Source organism: Salmo trutta, chromosome 19 (assembly GCF_901001165.1).
Source record: "Salmo trutta chromosome 19, fSalTru1.1, whole genome shotgun sequence".
Taxonomy (NCBI): domain Eukaryota; kingdom Metazoa; phylum Chordata; class Actinopteri; order Salmoniformes; family Salmonidae; genus Salmo; species Salmo trutta.
Window position 1 is genome coordinate 28,147,574 of NC_042975.1, and position 24,058 is coordinate 28,171,631.

Consider the following 24,058-nt stretch of genomic DNA (forward strand, 5'->3'; position numbering starts at 1 on the left):
ACTGATAAAGGGACATGTCAGGGTAAATAACAGCTTCACTGATAAAGGGACATGTCAGGGTAAATAACAGCTTCACTGATAAAGGGACATGTCAGGGTAAATAACAGCTTCACTGATAAAGGGACATGTCAGGATAAATAACAGCTTCACTGATAAAGGGACATGTCAGGGTAAATAACAGCTTCACTGATAAAGGGACATGTCAGGGTAAATAACAGCTTCACTGATAAAGGGACATGTCAGGATAAATAACAGCTTCACTGATAAAGGGACATGTCAGGGTAAATAACAGCTTCACTGATAAAGGGACATGTCAGGGTAAATAACAGCTTCACTGATAAAGGGACATGTCAGGGTAAATAACAGCTTCACTGATAAAGGGACATGTCAGGATAAATAACAGCTTCACTGATAAAGGGACATGTCAGGGTAAATAACAGCTTCACTGATAAAGGGACATGTCAGGGTAAATAACAGCTTCACTGATAAAGGGACATGTCAGGGTAAATAACAGCTTCACTGATAAAGGGACATGTCAGGGTAAATAACAGCATCACTGATAAAGGGACATGTCAGGGTAAATAACAGCTTCACTGATAAAGGGACATGTCAGGGTAAATAACAGCTTCACTGATAAAGGGACATGTCAGGGTAAATAACAGCTTCACTGATAAAGGGACATGTCAGGATAAATAACAGCTTCACTGATAAAGGGACATGTCAGGGTAAATAACAGCTTCACTGATAAAGGGACATGTCAGTGTAAATAACAGCTTCACTGATAAAGGGACATGTCAGGGTAAATAACAGCTTCACTGATAAAGGGACATGTCAGGGTAAATAACAGCTTCACTGATAAAGGGACATGTCAGGGTAAATAACAGCTTCACTGATAAAGGGACATGTCAGGGTAAATAACAGCTTCACTGATAAAGGGACATGTCAGGGTAAATAACAGCTTCACTGATAAAGGGACATGTCAGGGTAAATAACAGCTTCACTGATAAAGGGACATGTCAGGATAAATAACAGCTTCACTGATAAAGGGACATGTCAGGGTAAATAACAGCTTCACTGATAAAGGGACATGTCAGGATAAATAACAGCTTCACTGATAAAGGGACATGTCAGGATAAATAACAGCTTCACTGATAAAGGGACATGTCAGGGTAAAAGACTTTGAGACGGCGTACTAAACGGCACCCTATTACCTACATAGTGCACTACTTGGGCCCTGGTCAAAAGTACTGGACTACATAGGGAATAGGGTGCTTTTTGGGACGCACCCTGAGTGTCTTTTGCCAGGATATTGATCAGAACATCAGTATGATGAAAGTGAAGGCCATCTTGATAGGAAGGGGAAGAGAAAGCACTAAAATAGGAGTCATTTGGTCAGTGTCTCTGTTGGCCATAGCTGATGGCAAAATAACTGTGACACTCTTTGTCTTTGAAATGACTCATAGTAAATGTGGTGTTTTAAAACGGGCTGATGTTAAAATCTAACCCAGTGGTTCTTAACCTGGGTTCGATCGAACCCCAGGGGTTCGGTGAGTCAGTCTCAGGGGTTCGGCGGAGGTCAAGACACACACCCGACTCATATGATTCGTGATGACACGCCCCGCTTGGCCATCATTGGCTGCAGGTGATCACGCAACATCGCTTGGCCTATCTGTGCTGCAGGGAATTTGGCGCGCTCAGTAGTCGAATTGTGACTGTCGTGATGGTACGTCGTGTGATTTCTTTCTTAATATTTTAATCCCTTCATACTAACTATGTCGAGCAAAAAAAGAAAGTGGTCGGACGAATATGTACAATATAGATTCACATGTATAACGGAACGTGATGAGAGTCAGTGTCCTAACTGCATGATTTGCAATGCCAAGTTGAGCAATTCTAGTCTAGCACCGGCAAAACTAAGAGAACACTTCCTTAAGCTGCATGGAGATGGACAATACAAGAACACAACGCTCGCTGAATTCAAGGTGAAGAGAGCCATTTTTCCAATTAAGAAGGGTTCGGTGAATGCGCATATGAAACTGGTGGGGGTCAGTACCTCCAACAAGGTTAAGAACCACTGATCTAACCACATCAGTGATTCAGAAGACTTAATATGATACTTTCTAAGGTTGTGTCCAAATTGCAGCCTATTCCCTATACAGTGCACTACTTTTAACCTGAGCCCTGTGTCTTCTTGGTGCCAAAGCAGCTGTTTTGATACAAATCACAAGTTGCTTTTATAACCCACTGCTATGTCCGTCTGTCTGTCTGAACTACTACAGACAGTAGCCTGCAGTATTCTCTGGACTACGACCCCATTAGCCTACAAAAACATATTTTCTGACCTCCTTAGTAAATATGGGCCTTTGACGCTTGACCTAGTGCTTCTATATTGGGCCTTTCCTAAATATTGCTCATTTGTATACCTGGGGGATAGTGTCTAGCGTCTGCATACTGAGTGTCTTCATATTGCATGAGACAAGTTACAATTAATTTACTGGTCCAGAACGTTACGTGATGTGAAACAGGTTCATAGATGAAAAGATTGAGTACAGGTTGCTTCCTTTTGGTGCGTGTGTTATTGTGTGACCTCTGACCTCCATTTGCCAGGGGATGGACACGCTGCCTGTGGACACTTTACAGTAGAATGAGTCATCTTTGGGCTCCAACTCTACCCCCTTGACCGTGGAGAACTGCTCGATGTCCAGCACGTCCTTACAGTAAATGGCCTGGGGCTGGGGAAGCAAACAACAATGTATGTCTGCTGTACATCCTGTGTTGCATGCACTGTACATTTATGAAATCATGTGCTTGTGCTCTGACAATGCCTTCTTAACTACTCTCGAGGGGATTAATAAGGACATATGGCATATAAACACATCCGTGCACATACACTATAACATCAACAAGTGGAGGCAGCTGATTCCACCTATACGAGAAGACTACCATAGAAAGACCAACACGCTAGGTGTTTCATGTCATGACAGCGTCACTACACAGTGATATTCTTGGATGTGTCACTTGGAATCTATCCAAATGATGCATTAGGGATGATGACATCTGTACAGTAAACAGATTGGGTCACGCAGTGTGTTTCCTTACATCAGGGGTGAAGGGGGCCTTCAGCCTGCCAGCTTTCAGCCTCTTGAAGTTGATGGATCGGAAGATGGGGTGGGCCTTCACCTCCGTAGCCCCCTCCCCCTGGCAGCCCAGCCTCTCACTGGGCTCTTTGGCCAGCAGCTGGGCAGAGACATGAGAGAGTGACAGCAGTGTTACTAAGCAACAAAGTAAATATGTTATGCTGTTGTACTGTTGAATGATGCACTGATCTGCTGTATGTGTTTGGAGTTAGTTTTAAAATCATGACAGACAACCTTCTTTGCTTATGATATTACAAGCCATAGAAAACCTGAATAAAAGCGTCCTTCATGCATGTACGTCATGAATGCAAATCTCTTGAAAACATGATGCTGCCTTCACAAATAAATTATTACCCTAAAGATATATTTTGATATGCAAAGCAAATGCCTGTGCCAACCGACAACAAAGCATGATCCTATGTTGTTGACAATATGAGGAGGTACTGTAGTCAGGTACCATTTTGCAGAGGGACTTGGTGTCCTCTGAGAACTTGTCTGAGTACTCCTCCTCCACGTCTCTGACCAGCCTCTCCACGTCCTCACGTTTGATCTTCTTCTTGCGCTGCTGGAAGGGAGACTGGCCCTCGATCATCTCATACAGCAGACAGCCCAGCGCCCACCAGTCTGGGCTGAATGTGTAGCGCTCATTCTTCACCACCTCTGGAGCTGACACACACACACACACACACACACACACACACACACACACACACACACACACACACACAGAGACATGATTACAAATAATGAAAGTACCATTTACATTTGTACTGTTCATTATACAGTAGTACAGTAACAGTATTTGAAAAAAAGTGTTGAATATCTTTTGCTGAATGGTGTTGAATGGTGCTTACCCATGTACCCTACAGTGCCCACCCGACCCTTGATGGTCTCTTCCTCGGGAACGTGGACTGCCAAGCCCAGGTCTGATATCCGGATATGACCTAAAGGAACACGGCACAACACACACTGTTACAGTACACCACCCCCTAATGCTGAAACAGTTAACCTCATGTCATATCACATGCTATCCCCACAAAAGATGCATCTCAATCGAGATATCCAAATATGACATGAAACAACATACATACAGTATCACAGACACATTACATATAACACACCTCAACGCTGTGAGACTTAACCTTATGTCATATGACATGCTATCCCCACAGATTATGCATATCAATATATATGGCCAATCACGATGCAACATAACAAGACACAGTATTACATATAACACACCTCAACGCTGTGACATTCAACCATTCGTCATATAACATGCTATCTCCAGTCTGGAGTCTGGACCACAGACTATGTATATCAGGGCATCCTTGAGTAAAGCAGATCTTATGAAAGCCATGTACCTTGGAAACCTTATGTTGTTTGCTAAAGAGCACTACTCAGTGGCCGCAGGTTTCACTGACAACCTTGAAAGAAAGCAGGAGCCCTCCGGTCTTGAGAGGTCTTTTGATAGACAATGTACTCCCTCTATTGGTGAATTACAGAACGACAGCCTCGGTTCACACATGCAGTAAGGCAGTAGTTACTGTACCAACTCTGGTTGCAGAGAGCTATAGTGTGTGTAGGTTTTTGTTCCAGCCCATCACTAACACACCTGATATATTATTAAATTAATCATCAAGAACTTGATTAGTTTAATCAAGTGTTTTAAAGTAGTGCTCGGCTGGACCAATAGCATTGTTCCAGGACCATGGGACCAGGGATGGTCCATAAAACATTTATTTACTTGTATAGTGGGCATTCATATTATTTCCATCTCTATCTTTACTCACCATGGTCATCCAATAGTATGTTTTCAGGCTTCAGGTCCCTGGAAAAAGACAGCAATACCAGGAGTTAGAAAACCAATAACTAACTTCTATCTCTTCCATCAGCCTTGTGAGCAGCAGACAGACAGATTTACAAAACTTTGAAAGCTCTCAGCTCTTTGTCTTCCTTTGTCTCTCTTTCTCTCTCCCAACGTCTTGCCATCTATCGTTCTCCCAATCTCTCACTCCCTCCTATCTACAGTCGTATGAAAAAGTTTGGGCACCCCTGACAATTTTCATGATTTCCATTTATAAATAATTGGGTGTTTGGATCAGCAATTCCATTTTGATCTATCAAATAACTGATGGACACAGTAATATTTCAGTAGTGAAATGAGGTTTATTGGATTAACAGAAAATGTGCAATATGCATCAAAACAAAATTTGACAGGTGCATAAATTTGGGCACCCCAATAGAAAAATCACATCAATATAGTAGAGCCTCCTTTTGCTAAAATAACAGCCTCTAGATGCTTCCTATAGCCTCTAATGAGTGTCTGGATTCTGGATGAAGGTATTTTGGACCATTCCTCCTTACAAAACATCTCCAGTTCAGTTAGGTTTGATGGTTGCCGAGCATGGACAGCCCGCTTCAAATCATCCCACAGATTCTCAATGATATTCAGGTCTGGGGACTGGGATGGCCATTCCAGAACATTGCACTTGTTCCTCTGCATAAATGCCCGGGTAGATTTTGAGCAGTGTTTTGGGTCGTTGTCTTGTTGAAATATCCAGCCCCGGCGTAACTTCAACTTTGTGACTGATTCTTCAACATTATTCCCAAGAATCTGCTGATATTGAGTGGAATCCATGCAACCCTCAACTTTAACAAGATTCCCAGTACCGGCACTGGCCACACAGCCCCACAGCATGATGGAACCCCCACCAAATTTTACTGTGGGTAGCAAGTGTTTTTCTTGGAATGCTGTGTTCTTTTGCCGCCATGCATAACGTCCCTTGTTATGACCAAATAACTCAATCTTCGTTTCATCAGTCCATAGCACCTTATTCCAAAATGAAGCTGGCTTGTCCAAATGTGCGTTTGCATACCTCAAGCGACTCTGTTTGTGGCGTGTGTGCAGAAAAGGCTTCTTCCGCATCACTCTCCCATACAGCTTCTCCTTGTGCAAAGTGCGCTGAATTGTTGAACGATGCACAGTGACACCATCTGCAGCAAGATGATGTTGTAGGTCTTTGGAGGTGGTCTGTGGGCTGTTTTTGACCGTTCTCACTATCCTTCGCCTTTGCCTCTCCGATATTTTACTTGGCCTGCCACTTCTGGCCATAACAAGAACTGTGCCTGTGGTCTTCCATTTCCTCACTATGTTCCTCACAGTGGACACTGACAGCTTACATCTCTGCGATAGCTTTTTTTGCCTTCCTCTAAACCATAATGTTGAACAATCTTTGTTTTCAGGTCATTGGAGAGTTGTTTTGAGGCCCCCATGTTGCCATTCTTCAGAGGAGAGTCAAAGAGAACAACAACTTGCAATTGGCCACCTTAAATACCTTTTCACGATTGGTTCCACTTGTCTATGAAGTTCCACACTTAATGAGCTCACCAAACCAATTGTGTGTTCCAATTAATCAGTGCTAAGTAGTTACAGGTATTCAAATCAACAGAATGACAAGGGTGCCCAAATTTTTGCATAGCCTATTTTTCACATCTGATTTAATTTCAAACAACTTAATATTGCTACACTAAAAATCTTTGTCTGGACAATACCCCAGTACTCAGCTTTTATTAGAAAATGAATGGCATGCCACTGTGATCATTTTCTGTGACGACAGAGTACATTATTATGCAGCCTCAGAGGGGTGCCCAAACCTTTTCATACGACTGTATCTCTCTCTCCATCCACTCTTGTAAGCTGATAGTTGTGTAAACACTAAATATGCTCCATAAAGTTCCTGTAGCCTTGTATGCAGGAAGTCGAGTACCCGCTGAACCATTCTATCAGAACAGCCTTGTGTGTGTGTGTGCGCATTTCTGTGTGCGTCTTTGTTCCTGTGTGTGTGTGTGTGTGTGTGTGTATTTCTGTGTGCGTGTCTGTTCCTGTGTGTGAGTGTGTGTGTGTGTGTATTTCTGTGTGCGTGTCTGTTCCTGTGTGTGAGTGTGTGTGTGTGTATTTCTGTGTGCGTGTCTGTTCCTGTGTGTGAGTGTGTGTGTGTGTATTTCTGTGTGCGTGTCTGTTCCTGTGTGTGAGTGTGTGTGTGTGTGTGTATTTCTGTGTGCGTGTCTGTTCCTGTGTGTGAGTGTGTGTGTGTGTATTTCTGTGTGCGTGTCTGTTCCTGTGTGTGAGTGTGTGTGTGTGTATTTCTGTGTGCGTGTCTGTTCCTGTGTGTGTGTGTGTGTGTGTGTATTTCTGTGTGCGTGTCTGTTCCTGTGTGTGTGTGTGTGTGTGTGTGTATTTCTGTGTGCGTGTCTGTTCCTGTGTGTGTGTGTGTGTGTGTGTGTGTATTTCTGTGTGCGTGTCTGTTCCTGTGTGTGAGTGTGCCTGTGTGTAGCCTCACCTGTAGACGATCCTCTCTTTGTGCAGGTCCTCCAGGCCACAGGCCAGCTCTGCAGAGTAGAACACAGCCCTCTTCTCCTCAAAGCCGGCTTCTCCCATGTGGTAGATGTGGAACTTGAGGTCTCCCCCGTTCATCAGAGTCAGCACTAGACACAGAGCATCCTTTGTCTCATACGCGTACGCTAGACTCACCTTCAAGACACACAGACAACATGGTCGTATTCATTAGGCACCAAACAGATGAAAACAAAACAAAACTGACTAAAATGTGGAGGGATTACCTGAACTTGTTCAATAAGAAGTGTTTTTTTTGTATTTTGTTGCAAAATGTTTCGCTCATTCTGCTATGGTGTGCCCTAATGAATAGGACACTTGGCTAAGAGACCAGTTTGAAAATCATATTTCTACTACCGGAAATTCCGGACTATAAGCTGCAACTTTTTTCCCAGGCTTTGAACCTCGCGGCTTAAACAATGACGCGGCTAATATATGGATTTTTCCCGCCTACAATTTTTTTTTCACAAAAAAAACACATTCTGTGACGTGCTCAGTTTTTTGGCGGCATGAAGCTTTCATTAGACCAATGAAATTGCCGAACGGGTTAAGGTCAAACAACTTTTTTGTTTACTATTTAGATTAAATCGAGCGCTCTCAAACTTCCCATCATTCTGATTACGGTAGTCATTTTGTCACCCTCATCATGGCAAAGACACGGAGAAATGCATATGATGCAGCTTTCAAGTTGAAGGCGATTGATCTGGCTGTTGGAAAAGGAAATAGAGCTGCTGCACGGGAGCTTGGTCTTAATGAGTCGATGATAAGACGTTGGAAACAGCAGCGTGAGGAATTGACTCAGTGCAAAAAGACAACTACAGCTTACTGCAAATTTTTGTATTTTTTGTTACAAGCCGTGTTTCGTTAAAGCCTATTTATTTTTGTTACAAGCCGTGTTTCGTTAAAGCCTATTTATTTTTGTTACAAGCCGTGTTTCGTTAAAGCCTGTGTAAAGTTCATTTGTTTCAATGTACCGGTAGGCACCTGCGGCTTATAGACATGTGCGGCTTATTTATGTTCAAAATAAAAAAAAAATTAAATTCAGTGGGTGCGGCTTATATTCAGGTGCGCTTAATAGTCCGGAAATTACAGTACTTCTAATATACACAATTAACAAAGCTATGAGGTAGGATTGAGTTCAGTCAACTTGACATCTATATAAGGAAAAATGAGTAAGTGGTGCATCATATATGAATGTAGTTCATATATACATTTCAATACAAAACATTAAGAACACCTGCTCTTTCCAAGACAGACTGACCAGGTGAATCCAGGGAAAAACTATGATCCCTTATTGATGTCACTTGCTGAATCTACTTCAATCAGTGTAGACGAAGGGGAGGAGACAGGTTAAAGAAAGATTTTTAAGCCTTGAGACAATTGAGACATTGATTGTGTGTGTGCCATTCAGAGGATGACTGGGCAAGGAAAAATATTTGAAGTGCCTTTGAACAGGGTATGGTAGCAACTCAATATTAGGAAGGTGTTCTTAATGTTTTGTACACTCAGTGTATATTACATACAGTACCAGTCAAAAGTTTGGACACACCTACTCATTCAAGGGTTGCTACTTTGAAGAATCTTAAATATCAAATATATTTTCATTTGTTTAACACTTTTTTGGTTACTACATGAATCCATATGCATTATTTCATAGTTTTGACGTCTTCACTATTATTCTACAATGTAGAAATTTGTAAAAATAAAGAAAAACCCTTGATTGAGTAGGTGTGTCCAAACTTTTGGCTGGTACAGTATACATACAGCTGAAGTCAGAAGTTTACATACACCTTAGCCAAATACATTTAAATACATTTTTTCACTATTCCTGACATTTAATTCTAGTAAATATTCCCTGTTTTAGGTCAGTTAGGATCAACACTTTATGTTAAGAATGTGAAATGTCAGAATAATAGTGGAGAGAATGATTTACTTCAGCTTTTATTTCTTTCATCACATTCCCAGTGGGTCAGAAGTTTACATACACTCAATAATTATTTGGTAGCATTGCCTTTAAATTGTTTAACTTGAATCAAACATTTTGGATAGCCTTCCATAAGCTTCCCACAATAAGTTGGGTGAATTGTGGCACATTCCTCCTGACAGAGCTGGTGTAACTGAGTCAGGTTTGTAGGCCTCTTTGCTCGCACACACTTTTTCAGTTCTGCCCACAAATTTTCTATAGGATTGAGGTCAGGGCTTTGTGATGGCCACTCCAATACCTTGACTTTGTTGTCCTTAAGCCATTTTGCCACAACTTTGGAAGTATGCTTGGGGTCATTGTCCATTTGGAAGACCCATTTGCGACCAAGCTTTAACTTCCTGACTGATGTCTTGAGATGTTGATTCAATATATCCACAGAATTTTCTTGCCTCATGATGCCATCTATTTTGTGAAGTGCACCAGTCCATCCTGCAGCAAAGCACCTCCACAACATGATGTTGCCACCCCCGTACTTCATGGTTGGGATGGTGTTCTTCGATGGTGTTCTTCTTGCAAGCCTCCCCCTTTTTCCTCCAAACATAACAATGGTCATTATGGCCAAACAGTTCTATTTTTGTTTCATCAGACCTGAGGACATTTCCCCAAAAAGTACGATCTTTGTCTCCGTGTGGAGTTGCAAACTGTAGTCTGGCTTTTTTTATGGCGGTTTTGGAGCAGTGGCTTCTTCCTTGCTGAGCGGTCTTTCAGGTTATGTCGATATAGGACTCGTTTTACTGTGGATATAGATACTTTTGTACCTGTTTCCTCCAGCATCTTCACAAGGTCCTTTGCAGTTGTTCTGGGATTGATTTGCACTTTTTCGCACCAAAGTACGTTTATCTCTATGAGACAGAACGCGTCTCCTTCCTGAGCAGTATGACGGCTGCGTGGTCCCATGGTGTTTATACTTGCGTACTATTGTTTGTACAGATGAACGTGGTACCTTCAGGCGTTTGGAAATTGCTCCCAAGGATGAACCAGACTTGTGGAGGTCTACAACTTTTTTTCTGAGGTCTTGGCTGATTTCTTTTGATTTTCCTATGATGTCAAGCAAAGAGGCAATGAGTTTGAAGGTAGGCCTTGAAATACATCCACAGCTACACCTACAATTGACTCAAATTATGTCAATTAGCCTATCAGAAGCATCTAAAGCCATGACATCATTTTCTGGAATTTTCCAAGCTGTTTAAAGGCACAGTCAACTTAGTAAACTTCTGACCCACTGGAATTGTGATACAGTGAATTATAAGTGAAATAATATGTCTGTAAACAATTGTTGGAAAAAATTGTTTGTGTCGTGCACAAAGTAGATGTCCTAACCGACTTGCCAAAACTATAGTTTGTTAACAAGAAATTTATGGAGTGGTTGAAAAACGAGTTTTAATGACTGCAACCTAAGTCTATGTAAACTTCCGACTTCAACTGTACATATATTATACATAATGTGACACATAGTAGGAGGTAAGTGCGTAGCTCATATACTTACTACAAACCTACTGTTGACTTTCTCTAGAATCTGCTTCTCATTCAAGGCCATGGACTCTCCTTTCCTCTTCTTGATCCTCTTCTTCTCCAACTTCTTACATGCGTACATCTTCCCTGTGGCACGCACCTGGCACGCACACACCTGACATGAAGAGTGGATGAAAGAGAGAGAGAGAGAGAGAGAGAGAGAGAGAGAGAGGGAGAAGATAAATAGAGAAGGCAAGTTAACTGCATATTGTAGGTTTTTCATAGTTGAACACCACAATGTCTACTCTCGCCCAGTAAATACACTGTAATGAAGGCATGACCATGACTCAGGCCATTTCACATGAGGAGAGCCCAAGAGGACACCAGTTAATGGTACTTGTATCCCAAAAACACACAAAGACACAGTTCATAATTACGTTATGGGCCCATCAAATCACATCCACACTGAGATCTTTGTTGGTCCTCATTGATCATTTATAAATTCATCCCTTTAAGGGTCTGATGATGAAGATTATAAGAGACCACTATCTTTATTTCTTATTATCCACTTGTAAAATATAATTCTAAATGAAAGGAAGCTTTAGTTAAGGAGACATAGAGACAGAGACAGACCTTACCTCACCAAAGCCTCCCTTCCCTAATACCCTGTACTGTCGGAATGTGTTCTTAGTGACTGGTTGCCTGTGAGGACACAGAAAAAGGGTCAACAAAATACAAAACAACAACGTTTTTGTCCCTTGTGGGAAAATGTGCTCAACTTTATCGACATACATTGACTGTACAGCAGCAATGCATCTGAACATACACGACTTTGTAAGTCACTTTTACAAAATGTTTGCTTTAAAAACACTATTCTGTCAAAGGACAGCAATAGGGGGAATAAAACCCTCTTGTTTAATACTTTCTGTCTTATCTTGTAAATAGACTTGAGTTCGGCCCAACACCAAAGACCAGATAGGCCTACTTTCTTAAGGCCTTTAACAAAGTGTTGGCATATTTACTGTGAGTCCCCAAATGGGACACTATTCCCTATATAGTGCACTTCGTTTGACTAGAGCCCTACGGGCCCTGGTCAAAAGTTGTGCACTATAAAAAGGGAATAGGGTGACATTTGGGATACACAACGTGATGAAATAGTAAGGTAAAACTTATCTCTTTAGTCACACCGATGACTCTTATAGGAAGACCATTGCATAAGCCTTGCCTCTGCTAGGCTGGAGAGTGGAGACATGTTCTGTTTGCTAATGTATTAAATATAGAGACCAGGACTCATGTATTTACATAAATAAATCTGTTCCCCAAAGGACTCGTTTGCATCCCATGCATGATAAGCCTGCTGGGATTAAGGTATTTAATTGACCCATATAGGACAAACATGAGTATGGATATGAACAAAACCAAAACTGGAATGCGCAATAATGACTGTATAAAATAAATAATTGAAATACTGAGCTATATTGTATGCTCAAAACAATTGGGAAGTTATGTTATTTTATAACAATACAAATTGCTCAGAAAAAAATATTGTTTAATGAGTCATCTTTTTTCTCTCAAAGCAAGGGTTAAAAATGATTGACACCCATAAAGATTCTTATAAATAAAGTAGTCAAAAGTTTAGTATTTCTTCCCATATTCCAAGCACGCAATAACTACATAAAGGTTGTGACTACAATCTTGCTGAATGCATTTGCAGTTTGTTTTGGTTGTGTTTCTGATTATTTTATGCCCCATAGAAATGAATGGTAAATAACGTAGTGTCATTTTAGAGTCACTTTTATTGTAAATAAGAATAGAATATGTTTCTCAACACTTCTACATTAATGTGGACACTACCATGATTACGGATATCATGATCAAAGATCATAGCCCCAAGACATACTAACCTCCCGGTTATTGGTAAGCATTGGCGTCAACATGGGCCAGCATCCCTATGGAACGCTTTTGACACCTTGCAGAGTCCATGCCCCAACAAATGTCTTAATGTTTTGTACACTAAGCAGAGTGAGCAAAGACACAGCCCCACTAAGTTGTAGAGGGTACAGTGCCTTCAGAAAGTATTCAGACCCCTTGGATTTTTCCACATTTTGTTACGTTACAGCCTTATTCTAAAATTGATTAAATATTGTTTTCTCAGCAAATCAAAAAAAAATGTATTTGTCACATACCCCGAATACAACCTTACAGTGAAATGCTTACTTACAAGCCCTTAACCAACAATGCTGTTTTAAGAAAAAGAAGTGTTAAGAAAGTATTTACAAAAATAAACAGAAGTAAACATTTTTTTAATAAAAATAATAATTAAAGAGCAACAATAATGCTAATAATCTGGGCAGCCATTTCATTAGCCGTTCTGGAGTCTTATGGCTTGGGGGTAGAAGCTGTTAAGAAGCCTTTTGGACCTCAACTTCGCGCTCCGGTACTGCTTGCCGTGCGGTAGCAGAGAGAACAGTCTATTACTAGGGTGGCTGGAGTTTTTGGCAATTTGTTGGGCCTTCCTCTGACACCACCTGATATAGAGGTCCTGGATGGCAGGAAGCTTGACCCCAGTGATGTACTGGGCCGTACACACTACCCTCTGTAGTGCTTTGCGGTCGGAGGCCGAGCAGTTGCCATATCAGGCGGTGATGCAACCCGTCAGGATGCTCTCGACGGTGCAGCTGAAGAACTGTTTGAGGATCTGAAGACCCATGCTAAATCGTTTCAGTCTCCTGAGGGGGAATAGGCATTGTCGTGCCCTCTTCACAACTGTCTTGGTGTGTTTGGACCATAATAATTAATTGGTGACGTGGACACCAAGGAACTTGAAGCTCTCAACCTGCTCCACTACAGCCCCCTCGATGAGAATGGGGGAGTGCTCGACCCTCCTTTTCCTGTAGTCCACGATCATCTCCTTATTCTTGATCACATTGAGGGAGAGGTTGTTATCCTGGCACCACACTGCCAGGTCTCTGACCTCCTCCCTATAGCCTGTCTCATCGTTGCCGTGATCAGGCCTACCACTGTTGTGTTTTCAGCACAGGGATAATGGTGTTGATGTGAGCCATCACGAGCCTTTCAAAGCATTTCATGGCTACAGATGTGAGTGCTACAGGTCAGGAGTCATTTAGGCAGATTTCCTTGTTGTTCTTGGGCACAGGGACTATGGTGGTCAGCTTGAAACATGCTGGTTTTACAGACTCGGTCAGGGACAGGTTGGAAATGTCAGTGAAGACACTTGCCAGTTGGTCACAGTCGTCTGGAACATGTTCCAGTCTGTGCAAGCAAAACAGTTCTGTAGTTTAGAATCTGCATCATCTGACCACTTCCGTATTGAGCGGAATCTACACACAATACCCCATAATGACAAAGCGAAAACAGGTTTTTAGAAATGTTTGCAAATGTATAAAAAAACAAAAACAGAAATACCTTATTTACATAAGTATTCAGACCCTTTGCTATGAGACTCGAAATTGAGCTCAGGTGCATCCTGTTTCCATTGATCATCCTTGAGATATTTCTACAACTTGATTGGAGTCCACCTGTGGTAAATTCAATTGATTGGACATGATTTGCAAAGGCACACACCTGTCTATATAAGGTCCCACAGTTGACAGTGCATGCCAGAGCAAAAACCAAGCCATGAGATCGAAGGAATTGTCTGTAGAGCTCCGAGACAGGAATTTGTCGAGGCACAGATCTGAGGAAGGGTACCAAAACATTTCTGCAGCATTGAAGGTCCTCAAGACACAGTGGCCTCCATCATTCTGAAATGGAAGAAGTTTGGAACCACCAAGACTCTTCCTAGAGCTGGCCGCATGGGCAAACTGAGCAATCGGGAGAGAAGGGCCTTGGTCAGGGAGGTGACCAAGAACCCGATGGTCACTCTGACAGAGCTATAGAGTTCCTCTGTGGAGATGGGAGATTCTTCCAGAATAATAACCATCTCTGCAGCACTCCACCAATCAGGCCTTTATGGTAGAGTGGCCAGCTGGAAGCCACTCCTCAGAAAGGCACATGACAGCCCGCTTGGAGTTTGCCAAAAGGAACCTAAAGACTCTCAGACCATGAGAAACAGATTCTCTGGTCTGATGAAACCAAGACTGAACTCTTTAATCTGAATGCCAAGCGTCACATCTGGAGGAAACCTGGCACCATCTCTACGGTGAAGCATGGTGGTGGAATCATCATGCTGTGGGATGCTTTTCAGTGGCAGGGACTGGGAGACTAGTCAGGATCGAGGGAAAGATGAATGGAGCAAAGTACAGAGAGATCCTTGATGAAAACCTGCTCCAGAGTGCTCAGGACCTCAGACTGGGGCGAAGGTTCACCTTCCAACAGGACAATGACCCTAAGCCCACAGCCAAGACAACACAGGAGTGGCTTCGGGACAAGTCTCTGAATGTCCTTGAGTGGCCCAGCCAGAGCTCGGACTTGCACCTGATTGAACATCTCTGGAGAGACCTGAAAATAGCTGTGCAGAAACGCTCCCCATCTAACCTGAAATAGCTTGAGAGGATCTGCAGAGAAGAATGGGAGAAACTCCCCAAATACAGGTGTGCCAAGCTTGTAGCGTCATACCCAAGAAGACTCAATGCTATAATCACTGCCAAAGGTGCTTCAACAAAGTACTGAGTAAAGGGTCTGAATACTTATGTAAATGTGATATTTCTGTTTTAAATTTTTTATAAATTAGAAAAACTTTCTACAAACCTGTTTTTGTTTTGTCATTTTGGGGTATTGTGTGTAGATTGATGAGGGAAAAAAACTATTTAGTACATTTTAGAATAAGACTAACATAACAAAATGTGAAAAAAGTCAAGGGGTCTGACTACTTTCTGAAGGCACTGTATATGGAGGCGGTGTGAAGTAACAGTAACATTTAATCACTCGCGCTGTGTAGGGGTTTTCTCAGGCTTATAAATCTGTCTGTCTGTCTGTCTGTCTGTCTGTCTGTCTGTCTGTCTGTCTGTCTGTCTGTCTGTCTGTCTGTCTGTCTGTACCTCTCCAGCCACTTCCACTGCAGGAATCGGTTATAGTACATGCTGTCGATGTAGTCTGCGAAGGGAGCCACACTCAGGTAGTCATGGATCAGTCTAAAACAGAGGACAGAGAGACAGAAGGCAGTCAGAACACAGACAGCCCACTAACTGGGCCTTAGGTCCCTCCTTAAGGCCCAGACTTTTTCCTGATCAGGTCACATGGTCAAGAAGACCCCCATGCCCTACACATATACCATGCTGCTACGCCATGGGCCCATCTCTCTGACTACTGTACCCCAAACATCAGTTCACATCTAAACATTCATTAACCACAACCAGAGGCAGCAATGACACAAAGGGTATGTTCAGGGTCGTAGTGTTGTTGGAACAGTTGTGAGAATGTTCAAAAATAGAAACAATGCTGAACGGAATGGCGGGTGATTGAAGTGGCTAAGGGTGATTAATTAGAACAATATTCATCAGAAGCCACATACCCTCAACATGCTATTGACACGCCCAGTGTGGACAACTGTTCAGAGGATGTTGCACAATGCAGTAGACAGTTTATAGGAAAACTCACTGAAAATTACCCTTTATTCTTAACTGACTTCCTTTGTTGAATAATGGTGAAATGATCTTAAAATAACTACCTTTTCTGATCTTGAATACATCCCTTATGCTGAGTAACTACTGTATGTTAGTGTATTCTCTGTGACCGTGTTTCTTCTGTGTTGAGAGACAGACTCACCTGGTGCACTCATTGAAGAGTTCTTTACAGGGCTCCTGCTCCAGCCTCTCTGTAAACTGACCCACCATGTCCTCCCCCAACTCAGGAATGTGATCCTCTGACTACAGGGCGATGGAACACAATACAACGTGAATTATGGATATATGACATCATAGGCCCAGATTAAGCCCACTCCTGGATTAAAAAGCATGCTCGATGGAGTATCTCAATTGAAAGTGATTTTTAGTCCAGGAATAGGTTGTCTGGGTCTGGGAAACCACACATCAACATTATTGAATATTTGACATCAAATCACTCATTTCCTGAGAATAGGTTATTCTACTGTACCTTTGGGCTGAAGTACTTGTCTAGGAGCTCCTGAGCACACTCCCTCCTCTTCTCATCTGGACTGACCTCATACTCTGCCTGGTGTGGGGAAGAAACAGTAACATACATTATTCAAACAGATGCACAAGCACACACCTGTACAGTGGCATCTGCTCCAATAGGTCAGTTCTACCTTTTCCACTATAGCTAGTAGCCTACAATCACAGTACTTTCTGTACAACCTCTAATGGTACACCTGAAACCCCACCTCTTTAAGGAATACCTGGGATAGGATAAAGTAATCCTTCTAACCCCCCCCCCCTAAAAGATTTAGATGCACTATTGTAAAGTGGTTGTTCCACTGGATATCATAAGGTGAATGCACCAATTTGTAAGTCGCTCTGGATAAGAGCGTCTGCTAAATGACTTAAATGTAAATGTAATTGTAAATGTACTAGAACCACGTTACCAAATCACTGTAGTAGGCATGAAATAGGAGAAACCGGCATGAAATAGGAAAATGCTTTTTGAATCCAAAGAGGTATTACCAATAAGAACATTGTTTATTTCATCATAAAATGTTTTTGTTTCATGCCTACTGAACACGACCCAGGCCTACTGTAAGTACCTCCCTAGTACACTACAGCACAGTTCTACAGAGTCACTCACCTGGGTCCCACTCCTAACCACCATTTTGATTCATAGTTCTCTCTGGGTTGTTGATTCCTAAATCCCACCAAGTACAACAGCATCAGGCCCTTGTGTCATGCCATCATCCACCCTCCATCCAGCAGCATGATTTACAGTACGCTAAGAGCCTCACTCTAAAGTGCGTCCGCTGGACTCGCAGCACAACTTGTCCATAATGGTTAGTGACAGTTCAGACGGTTCAAATCTCATTTGCTCTCTCTCATGTAGCCCAGGCTCTGTGAGAGGCAGGAAGGAGACAGTGCCGTAAAAGGACGTGCTCACTACTTATGAAGTCGGAGAAGACTGTCTGCTATCTCTTATTTCACAGTCAGCCATCTATTCATCATTCTACTTCTATTGACTATTGTCGCTGTGCTAGTAGCATCCTCCTATTAAGCTTTTTTCTACTTGTAGGCTTTTGCATTTGTTAATAAACCAGAGAGGATCTAGCTACAACAACACTCCTCAGATCAACATACACGTGTGGCAGTTATAATGTGTTAGAGGGAAGGAGGTAAAGCGAATAGGTCATGACTGAGTGTGTGACTGCGTGCATGCAGGAGTGAGTGTGGTGTATGTGTGTATATGTGTGCTCCAGAACAGTATATTAGAAGAATGCCACAGGGGTCAGCCAGGGTGGAGATAGGTAGTTCAGGTTTATCATAGAGCCATTAGGAGGGGGCTCTGAACAACAAACACCCTGGTAGGCTACCCCGCTCCCCCTCCAACACTGCCCCCCCCGGGACTGGGTGGGAAGAACACCACAAATGTGACCTAAACATTCTTCTACAAGAGCGTAGCGCGGGGCACATTCACTGAGAAAGAAGAGGAGGGGGGAGGGGCAGCGGAGGGTGATATAATCACTTTGCTCCCAGAAGTCACAAGTTCCTGTATTCCATTAGCTACTAACCTCCCCTCTGACCGTTCCCTCCCCTCCCCTACTATCCTCCTACCCTACCCTTCCCTTCCCTCCTATCCCTCTACCCTTCCCTCCCCTCCTATCCTTCTACCCTTCCCTCCCCTACTATCCCCCTACCCTTCCCTCCCCTCCCCTACTATCCTTCTACCCTACCCTTCCCTTCCCTCCTATCCTTCTACCCTTCCCTCCCCTCCTATCCTTCTACCCTTCCCTCCCCTCCTATCCTTCTACCCTTCCCTCCCCTACTATCCTTCTACCCTCCCCTCCCCTACTATCCCCCTACCCTTCCCTCCCCTCCCCTACTATCCTTCTACCCTACCCTTCCCTTCCCTCCTATCCTTCTACCCTTCCCTCCCCTCCCCTACTATCCTTCTACCCTTCCCTCCCCTCCTATCCTTCTACCCTTCCCTCCCCTCCTATCCTTCTACCCTCCCCTCCCCTACTATCCCCCTACCCTTCCCTCCCCTCCCCTACTATCCTTCTACCCTACCCTTCCCTTCCCTCCTATCCTTCTACCCTTCCCTCCCCTCCTATCCTTCTACCCTACCCTTCCCTTCCCTCCTATCCTTCTACCCTTCCCTCCCCTCCTATCCTTCTACCCTCCCCTCCCCTACTATCCCCCTACCCTTCCCTCCCCTCCCCTACTATCCTTCTACCCTACCCTTCCCTTCCCTCCTATCCTTCTACCCTTCCCTCCCCTCCTATCCTTCTACCCTACCCTTCCCTTCCCTCCTATCCTTCTACCCTTCCCTCCCCTCCTATCCTTCTACCCTCCCCTCCCCTACTATCCCCCTACCCTTCCCTCCCCTCCCCTCCTATCCTTCTACCCTACCCTCCCCTCCCCTCCTATCCTTCTACCCTACCCTTCCCTTCCCTCCTATCCTTCTACCCTTCCCTCCCCTCCTATCCTTCTACCCTCCCCTCCCCTACTATCCCCCTACCCTTCCCTCCCCTCCCCTCCTATCCTTCTACCCTACCCTTCCCTCCCCTCCTATCCTTCTACCCTACCCTTCCCTTCCCTCCTATCCTTCTACCCTCCCTCCCCTACTTTCCTTCTACCCTTCCCTCCCCTCCTATCCTTCTACCCTTCCCTCCCCTCCTATCCTTCTACCCTCCCCTCCCCTACTATCCTTCTACCCTTCCCTCCCCTCCTATCCTTCTACCCTCCCCTCCCCTACTATCCTTCTACCCTTCCCTTCCCTCCTATCCTTCTACCCTCCCCTCCCCTCCTATCCTTCTACCCTCCCCTCCCCTACTATCCCCCTACCCTTCCCTCCCCTCCCCTCCTATCCTTCTACCCTTCCCTCCCCTCCCCTCCTATCCTTCTACCCTTCCCTCCCCTCCCCTACTATCCCCCTACCCTTCCCTCCCCTCCCCTACTATCCTTCTACCCTACCCTCCCCTCCCCTACTATCCTTCTACCCTACCCTCCCCTCCCCTACTATCCTTCTACCCTTCCCTCCCCTACTATCCTTCTACCCTACCCTCCCCTCCCCTACTATCCTTCTACCCTACCCTCCCCTCCCCTACTATCCTTCTACCCTTCCCTCCCCTCCTATCCTTCTACCCTCCCCTCCCCTCCTATCCTTCTACCCTTCCCTCCCCTCCTATCCTTCTACCCTTCCCTCCCCTCCTATCCTTCTACCCTCCCCTCCCCTCCTATCCTTCTACCCTTCCCTTCCCTCCTACACTTTCCCCTAATACTTGAGAACTTGAGATACATCTAGATAAGCTAATTCAAAGTCCTTCTGAAGATGTGCATCTCGAGGAAAAACAAACAAGCATTTTAATCCTGCCTGTCTGTCTTTCTTACCACAGCGTCCAGAAATTTGACACAGCGTCTCAGCTCAGCCCGGGTTTCACAGAACTGCCGAAAGAGCGTGCGTCCGATTGGCTGCCGCTCACAAAGGCTTATGTAGTCTTTCTCTGTGGAAGAACACAAGACAAGACAGAGAGGGAGTCAATGAGGGCCTCTCTGAGGGTAGAATGAAAACACTCAAGCACAAAAACACACATTAGAAGTCGGGCTGATGTATACAAATATATACTGTGCATAATACACGTGCTCACGCCTACTCAAATGCATTTGTGCACTTAAACACATTGTACACACACACACACACACACACACACACACACACACACACACACACACACACAGAGCATATTAGCAAATGTATGAGTACTATGGTATCAAACTATTCCCACACACCTCTGCCTAACCACTGTGGGTGGAGAAATGGTAATGAATGAGGCCTCAACATACACAACACACACAGAACAATCTCATCTTCAACTACTTAAACTAAACAGAAATGGTCCATCATCTCCTCACACGTGTAAACAGTAACATATAGAGGTATTCTACATGTATGCATGTATCCAAGTTATCAGGCCCCATTTCCTCTTTACCATATGTGTGTGTCTATGTGTGTGTGTGTGTGTGTGTCTATGTGTGTGTGTGTGTGTCTGGTGAATAACAAATTGCCAGAGGGAAACGGCGATTTGCATCTGTGGCTCAGGTAGACACAAAGGATATCCAGGAGGCTGTATGATGGATCCAGGAGGACGTGTGCAGGTGGCCGTTATTGATAGCAACCGTGACTAAATAAATTGAGAGCTACTCCAAGGTCGTCTCGGTAACCAGAGAGCAGCTGTAGACACATACCAGCACACGTGCACACCGCTATGGCTAGCTGTTCATAAAGACGACGGCAGAGAATGTTCCTTTTCCATTCTCTGAATACGCAAAAGGAGAACATCCTTTGGTATTTTTCAGGAGCATACATTGTTTTATAAGTGTTAGGCCTATAATTGCCGTAAGTTACCTTACATGCTCTCTACTCAAACACAAAAGCTCTACTGTGCCTTAATGAAATTAATTTAAGTTTATTTATAACTTAATTCATTTAGTTTTGTTATAAGTTAATTCTGTTATGAGATAATACAGTTGAGATGTCCAGTGATGCACCCTAAGGTTTAAATCATGTTGTAGACAAATTTAGCAACACACTTTTCTTATTTGGGTCTACAATGTCTTATTTGTCATCGATCAAATTACAGATTTGCCCTTTAATGTCACTACAACAATAGAACTACCTATGTCTTTCCACTAAATCATTTTGATACATGCTCATGAGCTGTCGGTTGTTGTGTATCTATAGGGCCTTATGTGCTCTGTCAGTGTATGTGGCCTCTGATTGGGTTCTGCAATGGAACGGTGAGGAGGACAAAACAAGATTTGACCCCCTAAAAGTCTGTTTCATAGAGATAATCACATTAGCCACAATGCAATTTCATTGAGTCCTTGACAGAGGCTCTATTGACAGTAAGATAGTTGGAAGAGATCATGCAGATCCCCCTCTGAGCCCTGGCCTTTCTCACATCTATTGTTGCTTTCAATGGATGGATGGTTTTTGGCCCTGTTACAAGACCACCTGACTCGACCAAAATGTGAGTCAGAAGATTGAGAGGAGAATTGAAGTCAGACAATAAATTCATCACTGCATTTGATGTCATTTAATAAATTCAACGACTATAAACTTCATTCCACAGGCTTCATGTTTACATCAATGATGGGCTCTTAAAAACCGTGTAGTGATGTTCCAATTGTGAAATTCATCCCACAAGATCACAGCCATTAAAACAGTAAGCTATTTGGATTCTGCGACATATTGCATTGGGGCTGATAGCCTGATACTGCACTCTGCCTTGTTCCATCTCTCTCTGCTTGCTGCTCTGACTATCAATAGGGGCAATTCTCTGATAACAGAGTAAAATGTATGGAGAGAGGAGGGAGGCAGAGAGTGTGAGCGGCAGTGTGGTAAACCTGAAGCCAGTGCTCATTAACAGTTACAGAGAGTGCACAAAGCTTTATTGACTGCTGGACGATTGGTGGCTACTCCAGGCCACCCATGGAGACCAGAGGGTCCCTTATTAGGGCTGAAGCCTGGGAGGAGGAGGGGAGAGGAGCGGAAATGAGAAACGTCATTTCAGTCAGTGTCTCTCGTGTCTCTCTGCCCCGTTGGGTGGTAAGTGGCGTTAGTTTCCTGGGAGAGTGGAAGGACACCAAAATAAACTGGAGGTGTGCATGTGTTTTCTCCTGAGGGCATCAGACTATTTTTCTCTGTCAAGCATCGCCGGTAAACATGGGAGTTAAGGGTTTCCTGAGCCCCTCTCTCGGTCTCTTTCTCGGCACTCTGTGCAAACTGCATGCAGAAGAAAAGCTTTGAGTTGGTAATCGGCCGCCTGTCTGTGTTTATCCCGCACAATCGCAGGGGGAGGTGGCTCTCTCTCTGTCGCTGTGTATCAGACAGCATCTGGTGAGGGTAAACAACAGGGAACAATAAGAGAAGTCCACATGTCATCCACTCAGGCCTGTAATTATGCCCTATGTGTCATGACCTCCGCTGAGGTCAGTCCCTCTCCTTGTTCGGGCGGTGCTTGGTGGTCGACGTCACCGGGCTTCTAGCCATCGCCGATCCACTTTTCATTTTCCATTTGTTTTGTCTGTGGGTTTTTCACACCTGGTTTCAATTCCCCCCATTGCCTGTTCATTATTTAACCCTCTGTTTCCAACATGTCATTGTGTGTGTTTGTTCTATGTTGATGGCTGTGTCTGACGGCTGGTATTTTGTTGCCGGGTTTTGTACTATGCACCAGTGTAATGTTCGTGGTACCGGTATATTTCACGCACCATTGTATTGTTTCTATACTGGTGGTTTTCGTGTATTAAATACCTTGTCCACGCATCTCAGCTCTCCTGCACCTGACTCATTTTCACCAGTTACCCAAAGCCTTGACACTATGCTGTACTGTATGTATCGTGCCTTCAGAAAGTATTCACACCCCTTGACTTTTTCCACATTTTGTTGTGTTACAGCCTGAATTTTAAATGGATTAAATTGAGATTTTGTGTTTCTGGCCTTCACACTATACCCCATAATGTCAAAGTGGATTTTTTTTAATTTTTTTTACCAATTTATTCTAAATGAAAAGCTGAAATGTTTTGAGTCAATAAGTATTCAACCCCTTTGTTATGGCAAGCCTAGATACGTTCAGGAGTAGAAATGTGCTTAACAATTCACATAAGAAGCTGCATGGACTCACTCCGTGTGAAATAATAGTGTTTAACTGTACCCCACATATACAATTATCTGTAAGGTCCCTCAGTCGAGCAGTGAATTTCAAACAAAGATTCAACCACAAAGACCACAGAGGTTTTCCAATGCCTCGCATAGAAGGGCCCCTATTGGTATATAGGTAACATGTTTTCACTTTGTCATTATGGGATATTTGGGTGAGAATTGTTTTTATTTAATCCATCTTGAATTCAGGCTATAACAACAAAATGTGGAATAAGTCAAGGGGTATGAATACTTTCTGAGGGCACTGTATGTCTGCAAAGCAACAGTAAATACTACAGTATTCAGTGGTGTTTTTGCAGA

General features: G+C 43.6%; 1 protein-coding gene across 1 annotated transcript in view; it reads right to left on the reverse strand.

Moving 5' to 3' along the window:
* The window catches only part of LOC115154290 (G protein-coupled receptor kinase 6-like), a 52,120-nt gene that overhangs the window by 12,030 nt on the left and 16,032 nt on the right, over nt 1-24,058 (reverse strand). The window contains exons 3-14 of the mRNA XM_029700364.1: nt 20,425-20,537; nt 17,024-17,101; nt 16,697-16,797; nt 15,970-16,062; nt 11,608-11,671; nt 11,004-11,144; nt 7,481-7,671; nt 4,931-4,968; nt 3,992-4,081; nt 3,595-3,803; nt 3,100-3,237; nt 2,595-2,732 (exon numbers count right to left, since the gene is read on the reverse strand). Of these exons, the coding sequence (XP_029556224.1) occupies nt 2,595-2,732; nt 3,100-3,237; nt 3,595-3,803; nt 3,992-4,081; nt 4,931-4,968; nt 7,481-7,671; nt 11,004-11,144; nt 11,608-11,671; nt 15,970-16,062; nt 16,697-16,797; nt 17,024-17,101; nt 20,425-20,537 (1,394 nt within the window). The remainder of the gene's footprint in view (nt 1-2,594; nt 2,733-3,099; nt 3,238-3,594; nt 3,804-3,991; nt 4,082-4,930; nt 4,969-7,480; nt 7,672-11,003; nt 11,145-11,607; nt 11,672-15,969; nt 16,063-16,696; nt 16,798-17,023; nt 17,102-20,424; nt 20,538-24,058) is intronic.